Source organism: Ictalurus furcatus, chromosome 15 (genome assembly GCF_023375685.1).
Source record: "Ictalurus furcatus strain D&B chromosome 15, Billie_1.0, whole genome shotgun sequence".
Taxonomy (NCBI): Eukaryota; Metazoa; Chordata; class Actinopteri; order Siluriformes; family Ictaluridae; genus Ictalurus; species Ictalurus furcatus.
The window spans coordinates 13396922-13417066 of NC_071269.1; the positions used below are offsets into that span (position 1 = coordinate 13396922).

General features: G+C 40.2%; 1 protein-coding gene across 2 annotated transcripts in view; it reads left to right on the forward strand.

Annotated features, from left to right (window-relative positions):
- Positions 1-20145, forward strand: part of slco4a1 (solute carrier organic anion transporter family, member 4A1) — a 50719-nt gene that overhangs the window by 14762 nt on the left and 15812 nt on the right. For both annotated transcript variants that reach the window (XR_008388016.1, XM_053644339.1), the window contains exons 2-6: positions 8271-8894; positions 9007-9382; positions 16644-16734; positions 16977-17098; positions 18204-18315. Coding sequence is in view for 1 of the 2 variants with exons in the window: in XM_053644339.1 (XP_053500314.1) it covers positions 8481-8894; positions 9007-9382; positions 16644-16734; positions 16977-17098; positions 18204-18315 (1115 nt within the window). In the remaining variant the exon portion in view is untranslated. The remainder of the gene's footprint in view (positions 1-8270; positions 8895-9006; positions 9383-16643; positions 16735-16976; positions 17099-18203; positions 18316-20145) is intronic.

Genomic DNA, 20145 nt, shown 5'->3' on the forward strand with positions numbered 1-20145 from the left:
TGCTTTTTTTGTGTGTATCTCATACTAAATTGTTTCAGACATTAAAACAAAATCTAAGCTAAAACACAGGCAACCTGAGTAAACACATAATACAGTTTTGGACAGGACAGCATCAAATGACCTATAGGCCTCTCTTGCATCAATAAAGGTCACTGTTCATGACTCCACTATCAGATAGACACTGGGAAAAAAAAGGCATCCATGGGATAGTGGTGGTGTGAAAACCACTGCTAACCCAGATGAACATTAAGGCTCATCTGAATTTTGCCAAAACATACCTTGATGATCAGCATACCTTTTGGGAGAATGTTGTGTGGATTTATGAGTCGAAAGTGGAACTGTTTTGAAGACGGGGTCCATTACATTTGGCGTAAACCAAACACAGAATTTCACAAAAAGAACATCATACCTGTGGCCAAGCATGGTGGTGACAATCAGTGCGTTTACATGGACAACAATAATCCACTCTTAACCCGATTAAGACCATACTTTGATTAAGAAACTACCATGTAAATAGCAATTTTTAATTACCTTAATCTAATTAAGGTCATAAGCGAAGTAAGCAATAATCGAATTAAGACAGGTGGAGTACTCCTGTTTTATTCGCATTATGGACGTGTATTACAGACATGTAAACACCTTAATCAAATTATGAACGTCGTATGAGAGTTTTCACCGCATCACACGATCACACATGGCAGTTTAACGTTTTACGGCGAACAAGAGAGTTCAGCTGCGTCCCATACCGCATACTTGCCTACTATAGGCCTGTAGTGGGGAAAAATACATGTATCTCGGCTACTATATACCCGGTAAGTACGCAGTTTGGGACGCAGCCCATGGCTTCAAGCAGTTGTCTATTAGCACGTACAGCATGACAAATAATTAACTGCACTTCAAGCGTTCGTAAAAAAAATTAAATAAAAACAACCAAAACTGTATACGGGACCATAACGAAGAGGAACTGTATTTTGATACGTGAAATTCTGGAGGGACGTCGGACGGCGTGGCCGGGTGACGTAATGAAGCGGGCTGTTAATCTAATTATGTTCTAAAACATGTAAAACGGGAACATGACAGGAGTATTCTAAAAGCGACTCATGTAAACACCTTAATCACGTTATTATCTTACTCAGAGTAAGGTCAATAATTAGATTACTGCTGTCCATGTAAACGTAGTCAATGAGTACGTTTACATGGACAACAATAATCTGATATTAACCCGATTAAGGCAATACTCTGATTAAGAAACAACCATGTAAACAGCAATTTTTGATTACCTTAATCCGCCTAAAGTCACACTCGAAGTAAACACAAATCAAATTAACACGTGGAGTATTCCTATTTTAGTTGCATTATTGACGTGCATTACAGACATGTACACACCTTAATTACACTATTAACGTCGCGTGGGAGTTTTCACCGCATTTTGCGACAGGACACATACACACATGGCAGTGCTCAACCGTTTGATGGCAAACGAGAGCACGGCTGCGTCCGAAACCCCGTACTTACCTACCATATAGTAGGTGATATACACATATTTCAGGTACTATATAATAGGTAAGTACGTGGTTTCAGACGCAGCCCACGGCTTCAAGCAGTCGTCTATTTGCACGTATAGCATGACAAATAATTGACTGCACTTGAAGTTTTTGTAAAATTAAAAATGAAACCCCCAAAACTGTATACAGTATCATAACTAAGATGAACTGTATGTTGATACGTGAAATTCTGGAGGAAACGTCAGACAGCGTGGCGTGGTGACGTAATGACGTGTGCCGTTAATCGATCTCTGATCTATAACATGTAAAATGGGAACATGAAAGGAATATTCTTAAAGCAACTCATGTAAACACCTTAATCACAATATTGTCTTATTCAGAATAAGGTCAATAATTAGATTATTGCTGTCCATGTAAACGTAGTCCAGTGTGATGAGGTGGGGATGCTTTGCTGCTTCAGGGCCTGTGCAACTTGTAATAATTGAGGAAAACATGAATTCTGCTCTCTACCAGAAAATCCTAAAGGAGAATGTCCGGTCTTCAATCCATAAATTGGAAGTCAAGCGCAACTAGATTATGCAGCAAGACAATGATCCAAAGCATAGAAGTAAGTGAAAGACTGATCACCATTTATTGGAAGCATTTGGTTGCAGTTATTGCTGCTAAAGGTGGCACAACCAGATTTTAAGTTTAAGGGGTCAATTAGTTTTTCACATTGGTGATAAGTGTTGGATAGCTTATTTTGCTTCAATATAAAAAAAAAAAAACTGTATTATGTTTACTAAGGTTGCCTTTGTTTTATGTTGTATTTCATTTGAAGATCTAAAACTATTTAGTATGAGATCCAGAAAAAACAGAAGAAATCCGGTTGGGGCAAATAGTTTTTCACAGCACTATATAACTTTACTGTTATGGAGGAAAAAGAGGAGCGTAATAAGGTCTTTGTGGTGATACAGAGACACTGAATAGATGGTGTTTCAGAAATAAGATCCAAAACATTATCTTCTGCAGTGTATTAAATAATAGTGTTCTCCTGTTGGAAATCTACTTAAAACATCCAGTTGTTACATTAACTGAATAAATTACATTAGCAAGCTTGTTAGACCTCCTGTCTCTCTCAGCCTCAGACATCCTCTCTCTCTCTCTCTGTCGCTCTCTCTCTCTCTCTCTCTTTCTCTCTCTCTCTATCTTGCTGACAGTGTCTCTATCTCCATTGACATAATGATATATTTAGATTTCCATAACCAGAACACAAGCGTTAACAGATAAGCGACAGTTAAAGCTGGAAATTAAAGTCACTTCAATGTTCCTTAAGAACAGAGTGCTAGTCTGAGTGACCTTTAATGTCTTATTATGCTATATAACTGAGATTAATACTCAGTCTCCAGCTAGTTTTGTGAATGTTGATTTAAGTGAAGGCCTAAATATGCATTACATAAAACTTACCTTCACTGGAGTGACCTGTCACGATTTCATTCCAATGACAGTTTGCCTGTGTGTAATGGAATAGGTAAGCCCTGTAAAATGTTCAGTTGTGAATTTAACATGAGCTTCCAGTGACCTACAGTTTAAAATGCTTTTAAAATTTGAGCAGTCGAGCCACACACAAATAAAAAAGTTGAAGGAAGTAGTGCTTCTGTTCATCAGTCCATTTGTTCAGAAGTTCCAGTGCATTGATAGCTTTAATTAGACTGATTTTCTCAAAATGTCACAATTTTGGGTCCTTATAACTGCATTCATAGATGAGTGAAGAGCATGTAGCGAGGAGTTCGTACCAAAATCGATATTTAGACCTCAGAAGTAACGAGATGTATGCACTATTCGGCCAGCACAAGTTGCTTGAGCTTTGCTTGAAAAATGTAATGAATGAGGAGGTGTAGAACAGGTGTTCTTTCTAAAGTGGTCATTTAGTGGATCTCTAAGTGATGTGATCTATAAGTACTAAGGAATGGGCTAAAATTTTTCCAAGCTGATGTGCAATTGATCAAAAGTTACCCAAAATTGTTTAGTTGCAATTATTGCTACACAAGGGGGTATCACCAGATACTGAAAGCAAAGGTTCACATACTTTTGGCACTCACAGATATGTAATATTGGATCATTTTCCTTAATAAATAAATTAGCAAATATAATATTTTTGTCTCATTTGTTTAATTGGGTTCTCTCTTTGTACTTTTAGGACAGAAAATTCTAAAGGGTTCACAAACTTTTAAAAAACACTGTATATATACATCAATCAGTCATAACATTAAATTTCATTAAGTTAAATTACATTTTATTTATAGCATCAGACATAAAAATAACTATTAATTTATTGCTGGTTCAGATTCCATTTCGATTTCTTGGATTAAAAAGAATACAATAGCCGTAATGAATATTTGCGACTCTTCATCTGAAAACATTTAGCAAATAAGAGCCTGTCTGATGGAGTGAAATACAAGTTAATGTGTGTTGTGACCTGCACTGTCATGTGTAATTATTGTATAATCTCACACTTGTCATTTTACTTTAAAAGTAGTTTTGCAAATGGTCTTGTCTTTTATATTTGTAGCCCTGTTTGCACTGCGTATAGTCCTATGTATATTAATTCTGACAACAAAAAAAGGTACTGTAACTGATTCTCAAAGCAATTCACAGCACAATCTCTACAAGCTGATATAAAAAGCTGCTGTTATTGCTGAACTTCCTTCCTAGATGCTGTCAGTGAAAGCGTATGGTCTGCTTGGCTTCCTCCTGTCTGTTGTTTATGCCCTTGGCCTGTTAGCACCCAGCTATGCTTCAAAGAGGCTAACACAGCCAGGACTCCAAAGCAAATACTGAGACTATTCTCAAATACATAGACACCGCTCACTGATAAGCTTCCCTCTGTTTGTGCTTTGAATCCAGAAAAGAATGGCTTGTGGAACAGAAAACAAATGATACAGGGGGCTGAAAACTAAAAACTCCACAAAATTTATTTATTCCTTTTGAGACCCATAGTTCCTGAGCAACAAGTGTCCAATCACAGTGCAGCAATTCAAAGTGCCACTTCTGACGCGATGGTCACGCCACCTAATTAATATTCTGAAACCCGAATTACGATTTAACATAAAAAGCCCATTCTAATGTGTTTTGGGCTTTAGATAAACACTGTTTAAAAATATAAAAATATGTTTATCAATATTTACTACAAGCATACCTATGGAGAAAATCACACTGTGTTTCTTTTTATATACAGCACCAACATGTCTAAATATACTTACAGAGAAGTACACTGTGACATAGGCCTACCATTTACATTTGACATACTAACATTTCTGTGTATACTCCAAGAAAAGTACACTAGATGACAATTATTATTCACTAATGTTTGTTTTTATCCAGTATGCATTGCCTTAATGGTCAGGTTCACAATGGAGACAAAGCCTATCCCAGTAACACAGGGCATGAGGTGGGAACACACCCTGGATGGGATGTGATCAAACCAGAGACCCTGGAGCTGTGAGGCAATAATGCTAGCCTCTGCATCACCACCACCCAGTTTACAGTGTGCTCAGAATATATTTTTTGTATTCTGAAAAGAGATTTCAAAAGAGATCCTCCTGTACTCAAAATGTCATGTTAACTTCAGCCGACAGTTTTTCCTTCTCGGTCCAACTAAATTACATTTTTATGATAAATTACATAATTATGATCAGTATTTTTAGCTTCCTCCATTAAACATAATTGATTGCAATATTGGTGGGTTTAGCTTAATTTCACGTCTAAGTGTGTTTTGCATTAAAAAATACTCTTGTGGCAAAAGATGTGCCCAAGGGGCCGTTTTATTTTTATTAGAAACTGATTCTACTACTACAGTAAATAAAAAAGTGATCTAGAAAATTAGTCAAGTAAGAGTAAATAAATTGAAAAACTACTTCTCTGCTTTACAAATTAGGTTTTTTTGTTTTTTGTTTTTTTACATGTCTACAATTGACACTGCTATTCAGAAAAGGTTCTATTTCTGGGGAATACATTTTGAACAATTATGTTAACTATCCAAGTGAGCTATGCTGAAGTGAACACCACCTTGATTATAAACAGTATGTAAAGAAAAGTAAAATTAGCTGACTAGCTAACTAATCCAAATGCTGTTGGGGTTTCAGTAGCTTGCTAGGTTTGTTAGTTAGCTAGCTAGCTCATGCTAATTTGTGCATTTTTCTAGCAACATAGTTAGCTTTCTAGCAAAGATATAAAATATAGGACTATAGTCTGTAGGAGCTCTTAGATATATTTAACATACCAGTCAATTGCTACCAAACATTGAAGTGGCACCTTAAATTTAATAGACTGTACTGTACAACATTAAAAGATCTGGCTAGCTAGTCTAGCTCACTCAGCTAGCTAATGGCTTACTTGTACATGTTTCCACAGGTTAGATATTGAGCTGTGAAATGGAGATATCTCCACTGGTTTTGGCTCTCATAATTGGAAGATCATTATCATGCCGTTTCCTTTGAAGCATTTAAAACTTAAGATAAATTGGACCAGGGATGCTCATCTGTCTCCACTATCTCAAACTGCTGCTGACTAAGCATTTGGGGCTTGAAGTGTAGACTTTTGGCAGAAAAGTGCGTTATTTCAACTGCACATACTGTGTTTTAATTGGCTTACAGTCTTCAGAGAGTTAAACGTATTTTTTTTTACTTATTATTATTTTTATTTGTTTGTTTCTTTTTCCTCTGTAATTGTGATTGAAAAAATGACATTGAATATTTTGTTAATTATACTCAAAAAAATAGAGTTACAGTGAACCATGTACCGCAATGAGAGTACATGTAGTTTGTTAGTAGTATCCACCCTGGTCATGAAAACAGGTAACTGTCATTGGTAACTATGAGCAGGGATAGGAGTGTGCATGGAGGTCTTGTGATGAAATTGATTGTGAAGGATAAAGATAATAAATCCGTATCTTTGGGTGGACATGGTCATGACATCGGTGACTGGTGTTACTGTATTTTTCACCTCTGCTCTGTATAAAAATTAATAGTGTTTCCAGACTTCGGCACTGAACAGTGGCATATATTGCATTCTGGTCTTGATTCGCTTGATCAGGCCTAAGAAATCCAAACCACTTTCCTGTCCCCATAGCCTGTCATCGTAGTTGTTTAAACATGATTTCTCACAGTGAGCATGCAATTCAGCCAGACTCTGCATAACTAGAAAGTATAAAGGAATCAGCTACTTTCTTGGTTGGCTCTCTCAATTTGTCTACTAGCTAGGGGAGGACAGACAAAGTTCTCTGGTATACCAAAGTATTTAAAATTGTGCTGCATAAACTTAATGTCTTGGGAAGATGTTAAGCATGGCACTAAAGCTTGAATCATCATTCTCATCAGGTGGTGTGATGAGAAGCCAGTTATAGTGGGCACTGCCATGACGGTACTGGGATTCATTACTTCTTGTAGCAGGCTGGCGGAGATTTGCTGTCCGCCGACCACATGGCCTTGGGCAGAGTGGGCTTGGCAGATTTCCTGCATCTGTGTTTTGGCGACGTGTCCAGTCATGAAGCAGACAGACACATGGAAGTGCGGGTTTTCTGTGTGTGTGTGTGTTTTTTTTTTTTTTAAATAATATAGCAGACAAACAGAAGGGCCTCAGAAACATGAGGAAAGCAAGTGGTCAGGCAATCGGAAACCAGGCATAAACTAGACAAGGCTAAAATCAGTAAGCGTGAAACAAGCAATAAACAAACCAGTAATCGAAACAGGCAGATAGCACATGCTTGGAATCATCACGGACACAGTGCTGGAACATGTAACACTGAGAGTTTGGGTTTTCTTTCACAGCTTTGTATTTCATAAGTAGGGCTGTGACGGTGGATATGACAGCCGCACCACTGCGGTGGTAGTTGGTAGTTTATTTAATTTAAGGTTATAAAATTTTATTTATATATATATATATATATATATATATATATATATATATATATATATTACATTATATTATATTACGTTACATTTGGTCATATTATATTATTACGTTTGGTCATTAGCCACCGTAGTGGTAAAAAGCTGCCACCGTCACAGACCTATTCATCAGACATGGATCTTGTAATCAATTTTCTGAAATATCCCACTGTGTGTCTCTCAATTCCTCTCTCTCAAATTGAGAAATTTATAATTTCTCAAGTCCATTCAGTCAAATTTAATCATTCAGTCATGTTCAACGTCCACTTTATCCTAGTCAGGGTGATGAATGGATCCGGAGCCTATCCTGGAAACAGTGAATTTAAACGTTATCCTCCAGATATACTGATTGTACATAGACCTGTATTTGAAAGAGTTCTGTCACAACACATTTCTTTCACAGCTTCCTATTTCAACAGGTATTTATCTCATAACCACCTTTTTGCAATGTACCATTATATGTTTAAATGTGTCTCAATGTCACGGTCTGTTCCTCACCATTTTTGTTGCTCAAGGCTATGTCTCTATTAACATGTTCCCTTTTTCCATTACTTCTTCTCATTCTCATTTGTATAGCTGTTTATTTCACCTAGAACTCTATTCATGTATGTTTTAAAAGAATGTGAGAGCTCTAATTTAAGAGAGCTTCCAAAATTCCCAGGTCCTTGCTTCAGTGTTGTAATATTCTGCATGTTCCATTCAAAAAGATGTTAATTGCTGATGTGAGCATCGCATCCAATCTTTGGGATCATTTTTGTGGATGTATTGTTATTGTGTGTTCCCTGGGTAATCACAAGACATCTTTTGAATGTTTTTATCCATGTTTTTTTTTTTTCAGATTTGTAAGTCAGAATCTTTCAGGATGTATTCCTACCTCCAAAGCACTTCTGTCCCTCCTCATGGTTTGGTGTAGCACCAATATCTGAACTGCAGGTCTTAGCTCAGGCAGAAGAAGACAACATAAAAAAATCAAGAACCAGAAAGCTAGACTTGATATTCATTGACTTTGCCGCAAAGAAAAGTTTTAGTTTTTTTTCTTGAAGGGGCCATGCCCCACCTGCTCAACAATGACAGTTCCTTCAGCTCCAGGCAAGAGCTCCTGGACCTGGAGGATGGACTTGTGGGTCCCAGTGTGGTCTTGCCAAGCCCAGTGGAGTCGCAGGTCAGCACATCTACTGTCTCCACCCCTTACTGTCCATCCATAGATGCCCCCATCAAAACGAACAAGAACACTATTAATCTCTCTGGGGCAACAGTGGGGGTTAATTTTTTGTCCTCGGACACAGAGAACCTATGTGGATGGGGAGCTCTGACACCCCGCTTCATCCAGAGCTTCAACACGGCCCGCTGGGTGCTCTTCTTCCTGTGTGTGGCCTCATCCCTCCAGGGCATGATAATCAATGGTTTCATCAACACCGTCATCACATCCATCGAGAGACGTTTTGACCTGCGCAGCTATCAGGTCTGTGTTTTTTTGTTTTTGTTATTACAGATTATGCCTAAAGATAACTAACTTTGAGTGACTCAGCTAAGAAGTAAATGGTATACTGTTTTTGTAATTACTTTTATTACAGGCTGGACTCATCGCTAGCTCTTATGACATTGCTGCCTGTGTGTGCCTGACGTTCGTGAGCTATTTTGGTGGCACAGGGCACAAGCCCCGCTGGCTGGGCTGGGGAGTTTTCATAATGGCTCTTGGCTCACTCGTATTTGCACTGCCGCACTTCACCACGCCAGCTTACCAGCCGAGAGTACTGGCGCATACAGGGTTGTGCTCCGCCAATCAGACGGAAGAGTGTGGGGACAGCAAAGGAAGTGGACTCTCATTGTATCGCTACGTCTTCATGCTGGGCCAGTTTCTGCATGGTATTGGTGCAACACCGCTCTACACACTTGGCGTTACTTACCTGGATGAGAATGTCAAGTCCAATTATGCACCTGTCTACATAGGTAAGTGCAGAGCTAAATTGTGAAAAAAGCATTACATTGCTTGAATTCTTTTTCATAATTGTGATTGCAGTGAGTGGTTCTAGGATAGGCTGATATTCAGTGGGCCTTGTTCATCAAACTGGATATAAAATAATATATCTGTAAATTGTACACTGTGTGTGTACACTGAAATGTGTCATTCCTGAAAATCCAGGAAAACATTTGCATTCTACCAGAGTTCCTGAGTTTATGCAAATTTATGTATAAGGAGGCTCACTAGTATGAATCTTGATTGATATGCTTCAATTCGTATGATAGACATGGTTTACTGCAATTTTATATACAGATTATGTTGGCAATTGTAATTCGATTATTTATTTTACTTGTACACAGGTAATGAAAATGAAAACTCTGTGGAACTCTTTGGTTTTATATTAATTACTTGAAAGAAAGCAGTCCAAAAGAAATCTGTAAATGAAGACAAATAAGACCACCTAATCGGTTAGGATAAAAGAAATGCAGTCATGTAACAGAAAAAAGTGTTATTCTGCAATGAGCTGGGTTTATTGGATGATTTAGAGCACTGTGTGTAGGAGGCATGTTTTTGCCATTTAGTCACCATTTGGTCTCCCTGTGAGCTTTGCATTTTATGATGTTTTTTTGGCGTCACTAAATGTAGATTGGCTGTGCCGTGAACGTGCTTGGCAATTTACGGATGATTGGAATCCATCAACATAAACACATGCCGTCTGACACCACGCATGAACCTCGAAGTTAGAGGATGTTGCCCCACAGAGGCTCCATCAATAGGGGCATGGCTGGCCGAAACGGCGGCCACATAAACCCTGATTGTAGAACGAGCCAACCCTGCTGAGAAACGTTCTTGTAAGAACTCCAGGACTGTAGCTGTTGCACAGTTCACTGGGTCTAGCTGACGTTCCTCACAGCACAAGACAAAAAGCCGCCAATTGAACGCATACAATTTCCTTGTGGATGGTGCACTAGTGTTTAACATGGCCTCTACAGCCTCAGTTGTGAGACCAGAATCTATGAGCTGGTGCCCCTTCAGGGGCCACACCCACAGTTTCCATAGTTCTGGCCGAGGGTGATAAATCAGTCCTCCGGCTTGAGACAGTAGATCCCTGTGGATGGGAATCTCCCAAGGAGTGTCGTCGAGGAGGGAAATTATCTCCGAGAACCATATTCAAGCTGGCCAATAAGGTGCTACTAGCAGCAGACGTAGACAGTCTTGGCGAACTCTCGCTAGAACTTGTGGGAGCAGAGCGATCGGGGGGAAAGCATATAGATGTGACCTCGGCCATGTGTGCACCATGGCGTCCAGCCCCAATGGTGCAGGAGTAGTGAGGGGGAACCACAGCAGGCAGTGTGTTGTCTCCTCGTGGGTGAACACATCCACTTCCGCTTGTCCGAACCTCTGCCATATGGACTCCACCACTTGTGGATGGAACCTCCGACCCCCGGGCCTCAGCCCCTGCCTCGACGGGATGTCTTCCCCTACATTCTGGCTGCTCGGAATGTACATTGCACTCACTGACAAGAACTTTCCTTCTGCCCAGAGAAGGATTGGATGCGCCTGCCTGAACAGGGGGCGTGAATGTAACCCTCCCTGGTGGTTGATATATGAGACCACCACTGTGTTGTCTGACACAACTAGCACATGGTGACCTCTCAACTGAGGAAGAAAGAATTTCAGTGCTAGGAATACGGCCCGCATCTCTAGGCGATTTATATGCCACTCCAGATGAGGGCTGCTCCAAAGACCGTGAGCTGGACAGCCATTTAAGACTGCACCCCAGCCCGTGAGGGACGCATCTGTCATTACCGTCTTGCGGTAAGGATACGCCCCTAGAGTATGACTCAAGGCTAGAAACTGCGGGCACCTCCAAATACTCAGAGCACGTAGGCATCGCCGCGTGACACTGATTACTCTGAGGTTTCTCTGAGGTTTCTCTGAGGTTTCATCGGGGGTTTCATCCGAGGATGAAACCCCTAACTTTTCAGCCACCACTAAAACGGTCTCATGTGCAATAGGCCCAACGGTATGACGTTGGCTGCTGCTGCCTTAAGGCCCAACAGTCTCTCGTAGAGACTGGAGGGGATGCCCAGACCTAGCTTTATCTTGCGCAAAGTTGATAGGCTCGATCCTACGCGTGTTGGGGATGGAAACGCCCTCATCGTATTAGAATCCCATATAACCCCTAGAAAATTTGTCATCTGCACTGGAGAAAGCATACTTTTCTTGAGGTTCAACCTGAGCCCCAAGCTCCTCATGTGGGCGAGAACAACATCTCGATGTTGAACCACTTGTTCCCTGGATCGTGCTAGAATTAACCAGTCGTTCAGGTAGTTTAGTACACGGATGCCCTGGAGTCGCAAGGGAGCCAGAGCAGCATCCATGCACTTTGTGAAGGTGCTAGCCCAAAGGGAAGAACCCGAAATTGGTATGTGTTCTCTCCAAACGCAAACTTCAGGAACTTCCTGTGACTGGGCGATATTCCTATGTGGAAATATGCATCTTTTAGATCTATCGTCACAAACAAGTCCTCAGACTGAATCTGTGGCACGAAAAGTTTGAGCGTCAGCATCTTGAACCTGTATGTCCGAAGAGTATGGTTCAGATGACCCAGATCTAAAATTGGCCGCATACTCCCATCTTTTTTGCGGACCAGGAAATAACGGCTGTAAAAACCTCCCTCCCTTAGGGAACGGGGTACAAGTTCTATGGTCCCTTTGTCCAAAAGGGAACTTACTTCCTGCGCTAACATTGAGCTCTGCTCTGTGCTGACAACTGTGGTGAGCACACCTCTGAACCGGGGGGGTCGAGCTCTGAACCTTTTCCATGGTAGACAGAACCCATGGAGACACATTTGGCAGTAGTTTCCATGCTGCCAAATGGTCTTATTGTGATGTTAGCTTTTCCACATTTCGTTGGAGAGAAAGCGTCAGATTTCTGTCTCTCTGTGACACCTCGCTGACCAAAGAAGGCTGAAAACGTGGGATGGCCTTGGCCAGGGCAGGCCCTACAGTAGCACTGGGGGCTAACTGCCCTAACAACCTCGTGTCCCCTGATACGTCCGTTCGTGTCCCATCAGGACCGTTCCTTCATAGCCTGTTTTGCTTTTATGATCATTCTTAAATCAGGCCTCTTAGCAGGCTGTGGCGCCCCATCCCCCGGCTTTCTGCGGGGGGAGGCAGACCACCACACTCGCCTTCTGCGCCTCCCTCGCACTAGCGCTGGCGAACTCGACACGATGGGGAAGGAACTGGCTGAACGCCGCCGTTTGCTGTTTTGCCTCGCGAAACCTGTGATGGCATTAACTGTGCCGCCAAACAGGCCGGAAGGTTTAACAGGGGCGTTCAGCAAAGAGACCTTATGTTTTTCCCCCATCCCTGAGAGGTTGAGCTATAGGTGCCTCTCCGCCACATCCAGGCTACCCATTGAACGGCCGGTACGACGGGCCGTTTGTTTGGTCGCCGGAGAGATAAATCTGTGGCACAGCGCAGCTCTGCCACTGTCTCGGGCCCAATTCCCCAGTGTCGAGCTCACTCAGCAGGTCCACTTGGTAGGCCTGCAACACTGCCATTGTATGCAGTGACCCACAAGCAAGACCGGTTGCCGAATAGGCTTTACCCACCAACGCCAAGGTGGCCTTACATGGCTTAGAAGGTAAAGTTGGCCTCCCTAAATTACCTGCCATTGATGGAGAGAGGTGGCTCGCAAGCGCCTCCTCCACTTTTGGCATCGCTAAATAGCCATGCTGCTCACTCGCCATGACGGCTGAGTAATCAGACGTCGTGGGGTTATAAACACAGCTAGTGTATGGTGTTCTCCAGAAGCGTGATATCTCATCATGCACTTCTGGAAAAAAGGAGAGTTTTCTGCGGTGTGAGGGAGCTTTATATTTATTTTCACTGGAGAGGAAGCGCTCATCCAGCCTTCTACGCACCACTTCCTCCTCCCCGGGCCAGTCTATATTCAACTTTTCAACTGCCCTAGTGAGTACCTCAAGCAGCTCTTTATATGCTTGAGAACTGCTGTCGGTTTTTGGTGCAATGGCACCCTCTACCGACTCCTCGGAGTCAGCGAGGGTGTTTTGGCTTTCCATAGGGGAAGGAGGAGTCGTGACGTGAGCTCCAAAGTCAGGTGGAGAGCCGGACCCGGAAGACAGAGCAAGAGATAGAGCAGCGCTCGTCTCCGGCTCCTCTTCCAGATCCATACGAGAACCCCACGACCTTAGATCCACGAGGCTCTGAAACCCAACTCCCTTCAGACGAGAAGAGAGCAAGCCGAGAGCGTAGTTGCCTAATCGTGAAATGTTCACAATGCTGACAGACTGACCCCTTGAGGGCTGCTGTAGGTGCCATATATATATATATATATATATATATATATATATATATATATATACACATATATATATATATATATATATATATATATATATATATATATACACATATATATATATATATATATATATATATATATATATATATATATATACACACACACATATATATATATATATATATATATATATATATCATGCGACGCGCTTAATTGCCACGTCACTGATCATGGCAGGCCTATAAGTAGAGGCATGATTTTACACAAGCTTCAGATACCGGTCACGCGCGCAGGGGTGCTCCCCATACTGTTATGCTAAATGCAACGTCGGAGTTCCCTTTGAAAGAGAACTTACGAACAGATAAATGAGGCTTGGTGTTGTTGGAATATTGTGTTGTACTAGTAGGGAAGAACTACTACTATGTAGTAACTTTTAGATACAATATAATGATTACATGGCTGGGTGATATGGTAAAAAAAAAAATCTTAGCACAATATGTTTTTTCATATTTGTTTACCATAGCAATAAATAATGGTGTGAACCATGAAAAAACCACAAGGCGTATTCTTGTGTAATAGTTATTTCAATTATAATAATTCTAAACTTAGAATATTACCTTCTAATAATTCAACTACACATACAGTGAGCTTGAAAGCAATGAGTTCTTTTCTTTTTTTGGAAAGATTTTATGGTAAATGTATTTGAAATAGGTATCACTGTGTTTGTATTGACCCCTGATGGAGCTCACATAATATTGTGGGTGTTTACTGAATGTATCACAGATGTTGTTGTTATTGTAGTGTTATATGTCAAACGGCAATCATTACAGCACTGTTGAGCAAAGGGAACAACTTAAAGGTCAACTGAGACTCGTGACATCATCAGCCCTCTTACTAAAAACAGTCTAGGTTGCGGAATGAAAATTGTCTGTATATGCTGTATACAGTGCATCCAGAAAGTATTTACAACGCTTCATTTTTCCCACATTTTGTTATATTACAGCCTTATTCCAATATGGATTAAATTCATTATTTTCCTCAAAATTCTACAAACAATACCCCATAATGACAACATGAAAGAAGTTTGTTTGAGATCTTTGCAAATTTATTACAAATAAAAAACAAAAAAAGCACATTTACATAAGTATTCACAGCCTTTGCCATGACACTCAAAATTGAACTCAGGTGCATCCAGCTTCCACTGATCATCCTTGAGATGTTTCCAATCAGTTGATTGGACATGATTTGGAAAGGCACACACCTGTCTATATAAGGTCCCACAGTTAACAATGCATGTCAGAGCACAAACCAAGCCATGAAGTCCAAGGAACTGTCTGTAGACCTCCGAGACAGGATTGTATCAAGGCACAGATCTGGGGAAGGGTACAGAAACATTTCTGCAGCATTGAAGGTCCCAATGAGCACAGTGGCCTCCATCATCCGTAAATGGAAGAAGTGTGGAACCAGCAGGACTCTTCCTAGAGCTGGCCGCCCGGCCAAACTGAGCGATCGGGGGAGAAGGGCCTTAGTCAGGGAGGTGACCAAAAACCCCGATGGTCACTCTGACAGAGCTCCAGCATGTCTCTGTGGAGAGAGGAGAAACTTCCAGAAGAACAACCATCTCTGCAGCACTCCATCAATCAGGCCTGAATGGTAGAGTGGCCAGATGGAAGCCACTCCTCAATAAAAGGCACATGACAGCCCGCCTGGAGTTTGCCAAAAGGCACCTGAAGGACTCTCAGACCAAAGATTGAACAAAGATTGAACTCTTTGGCCTGAATGGCAAGTGTCATGTCTGGAGGATACCAGGCACCACTCATCACCGGGTCAATACCATCCCTACAGTGAAGCATGGTGGTGGCAGCATCATGCTGTGGGGATGTTTTTCAGCGGCAGGAACTGGGAGACTAGTCAGGATCGAGGGAAAGATGAATGCAGCAATGTACAGAGACATCCTTGATGAAAACCTGCTAGAGAGCGGTCTGGACCTCAGACTGGGGCGAAGGTTTATCTTCCAACAGGACAATGCCCCTAAGCACACAGCCAAGATAACAAAGGAGTGGCTACAGGACAACTCTGTCTTGTTATGTGTGCCTGTTGGTCTTGTATAAAAGGCTTCCTTGTTTAACCTCTGGTCTCAGTTGTGACATTTGAAGAGTATTTCATGTAAATGGAGTTTAAATGCCTTAAAAAGGTTAAGAAAAGAAGGTGTATAAAAAGAGTCACTCATCTAATTGAAGTGCAAACATGGGCTGTGTGTATGTGTGTATTAAACCTGGGCTTTAAAAGCACTCATGCACTTCAGTCCCCCAAAAGTTCATTTCCTGTAAATGGTGTTTTAAAGGCCATGAAAAACAAGTACACAAAATTCAGTCATTTTAATGAACTGCAAACATGGAGCAGTGTGACATCATGCTGTCATGTAGGGCTGCTTATTTTTTGTGTATAAAGTATGTGAGTATTAAAAGTGGGCTTCCAAAGCACTCAAGTACTTTAGTCCCAAAAATGTTAAGACTGAGAGTAATTAAATTTGGGATGTTGCATATAAAACTTGCATCTACATATAGTCATTAGCTTTTTTCAGTTATCCTACAGTACAGTTTTGTTCCTATCAGACACCACTGTTATTGACCATTATCAGTAAGCTTTACTTTCAACATCAATAAAGTGTCCCACAATTGTGTTGTTTCCCAGTCCCCACCGTCCGCATTTCAAAGGTATTCACAGACAATTGAATCTCTGGACTATAGTTTCCATTTATAAACATGGTCCAGCCTTAGTAGAGATCAAAAATCCAACATGGATTGTATGAAATGGAACAATAGTGTTTTTTCTAAAACTCAGTGGGTGAGACATGAAAGATCTAGTTCTAATTTGCTAGCGTACTAAACTAACAAGCCTTATTTTCCCCAGGTATCTTCTACACAGCAGCTATTATAGGCCCAGCAGCTGGATACCTGCTGGGTGGCATTTTCCTCAACATATACACGGAAATTGGCCAAATGTGAGTATTTTATGCCTGCCTAGGGTCATCTGGGGCTCTGGGGTGAATAGGGTCATGAGGCCTTTAAGGTCTGGGCAGAAAAGAAAGGTCAGAAAGAAAATATATATATATATATATATGTATATATATATATATATATATATATATATATATATATATATATATATATATATATATTTTCTTTCTGTTTGGTCAGTTGAACTGCACATAAAAAAAACTTTGCATTCCTTCTATTTCTTCAGAACTCTGCTGACCCCAGAAAGCCCACTGTGGGTAGGGGCATGGTGGATTGGGTTCCTGGCAGGAGGAGCCGCTGCCCTTGTCACCGCTCTACCCATTTTGGGCTATCCTCGACAACTGCCAGGTACAATCATTCAGTCCACCCCAAGCAGCCCTATTTCATTCATTTCAAATAATTAAGGTCCAATGGATATAAGAAGTTTACACACCTCTGTTACAATTGCTGTTTTTTGTTAAAAAATTAACAAATATAAATCATGTCAGATATATTCCCACCTTTAATATGATACAGCAACCCACAAAATTCAAGTGAAAAACAAATATAGAGTAATTATCATACACTATGATATCAATGATGTGATTTTGATTAACTCAGAATAAAGATTATCTGTTTCTGTTGGATTTTCTTGATATCTTCTTGTTTCGACTGACTGTTGAAGCCATGGTCCGCAAAGAGCTTACAAAGCATGTGTGGGATCTCACTGTTGAAAGGTATGAAAAAGGAGAGGGTTCAGAATAATTTCCAAAATATTAGATGTGCCATGGAACACAGAGAAGTGATCAACAAGTGGAGAAAATATGGCACCACAGTATCATATTAACAAGAACAAGCTGTCCCTCCAAAATTTATAAAATGACAAGACAAAAGCTTATCAGTGAGGCTGCCAAGAGTCCTATGGCAACATTAAAGGAGCTGCAGGAATATCTGGCATGTTCTGGTCACTCCCTGCATGTGACAACAATCTCTTTTATTCTTCACATATCTGGACTGTAGGGTAGGATTTTTCTCATGGGAAAAAAACCAAGATACAATCTATCTACATTTTGGCAAAATATTTTTTTCTTTCTTTTTTTCTAAAAAGTTTCAATTTGTTTTTCACATGAATTTTGTTGGTTGCTATATCACATTAAAGGTGGAAAAACAATTATCTAGGTTTCTTTTTCACACCACAAAAATCTGCAAGGTGTATATCCACTGTAGTTCATTAATTTGTATATAATGTCCTAGTCAGTCAAACTTGATATGTATTGTATCCTTTTCAGATACACATATATAGCAGTGAGATGAAATATTGTGCATGGTGCAACATAGAAGAAAATCTAGAAGGAAAATGAAATAAATATGACAACACGTCTATATTGATGTTATTAACTGTAACATAAATGTTATTGAATGATAACTCTCTCTCTCTCTTTCTCTCATACACACACATACTAATACACTACAGGTTCTCAGCGCTTTATAGCCATGCGTGTGTCTGAGGCTCATCAGCTGAAGGATGGAAGTCAAGTGACAGCCTCTGATCCCCAGTTTGGCAAGACAGCAAAAGACATTCCTAGGTACAAGCACCTTCTCAAGAGTGAAAGCATATAAAAACGAGTACTGGTCACTGATCAAGAATGCCGATGAGAGAGAAAATCCAAGTGATGCTGAAAATTGAGAACAAGAATATTTAGAAGACAAACTAAATAAAACCGAAAGGGTCAGCAGAGGGTCATACTACATGCAGAGAGCAGATGGTGAAATACAATAGGAAGATTTAAAAACAAACTTGTGTGGTCAAGTCTAAATGGATTTTTAGGCCAAATGTGTGTGTTTCAGTTCCTCTTGGAACTTCTGCTTCAGTTACTTCAAGGCTAAGTATTGTAACAGCACAATGACTGACTTATGAAATGATAAGCACACAGACACAGATAACAGACACAGAGAGGTCTTCATTGTCATACACACAGCCTAGATAGAAGCAGAGCAGAGCTTTTAAATCAGATAGTATAACTGCTTCTATAAATCTTACAGTATAGTCACAAATGAGAGAATAATATACAATCTATTAAAGTGTGTTCATACCTTATTATTTAAGTGCATTGATTACCTTTTTTTAATACTTTATACCTCACAGCTACTTCCAAAATTATTGACTCTGTTCATTTAATTAGCCAAAAAAAGTGTATATATTAAATGAATAACATATGCAGTAACTGACAGTTTGAACTTAAATATATAGGGACAAATTATATATATTTTAGTTTGTTTTATTTTATTTTATTTTATTTGTTCAAAGCTAAGAAAGCCTTTTCCTGTAATTTTTAACAATGTTTAACACTTCTTGCTCTGTGCAATTCAGACAACATGTTGCTGTAAGGAAGGACTTTCTTACGGAGGTGGTGTCTAATAGTTTATTTTACAACCTGACAACCCCGATTATGTGTTGTATTCCTGGAAAAATTTCAGCTGTTCTTGACTTTAGATTTATATCTTAAAATTGTTGTATTATGGTACTGATTATGATTATTTTTAAATATCCCATTATCATGGTATTATGTACATATTCATATTTGGTTTCTGGTGGACTAAGAACAATTTCAGAATGACATGATTTCAGTAATTCCTTCATACCTTCATAAAATCTAGAACAGGGTTTACTGAACTTGAATATACACTCTGAATATAGTCACATTATAAGGAACATACATGCTTATTCATGCAGTTATCCAATCAGTCAGTCAATCATGTGGCAGCAGTAAAATGCATAAAATCATGCAAATACAGGTCAAGAGCCTCAGGTAATGTTCACATCAAAGATCAGAATGGGGCTCAGTGAGTTTGACCATGGCATGGTTGTTGGTGCCAGACTGGCAGGTATGAGTATTTGAGAAAGTGTTGATCACCTGAGAGTTCACTCAGTTTAGTCTACAGTTTACACAGAATGGTGCGGGGGGGAAAAGAAACTTACAGTGATCTTTTGATCTATGGATAGACACACAGCTGATGAGAGATCCCACTGTAGTCTCAGTGCCTGTTCTTAGCTGACAGGAGTGGAACACAATGTGGTCTTCTGCTAAGTTTGGTGAGTTGCATTTTCTGTGATGCCTTTCTGCTCATCACATTTATAAGAGCGTTTATTTCAGTTACTGTAGACTTCCTGTGAATTCAAACCAGTCTGGCAATTCTCATCTGACATCTCTCAACAACAAGGTCTTACTTCCCCCAGAACTGACACTGAGTGTTTTTTGTCATTCTGTTTAAAATTTTCACACTGGTGTGAAAATCCCAGGAGATCAGCAATTTCTGAAATTTTTAAACCAACTCATTTGATGTCAACAAACAGGTCATGGTCAAAGTCACTGAGAACATTTTTCCTCATTGTGATGTTTGATTTGAACACTAAC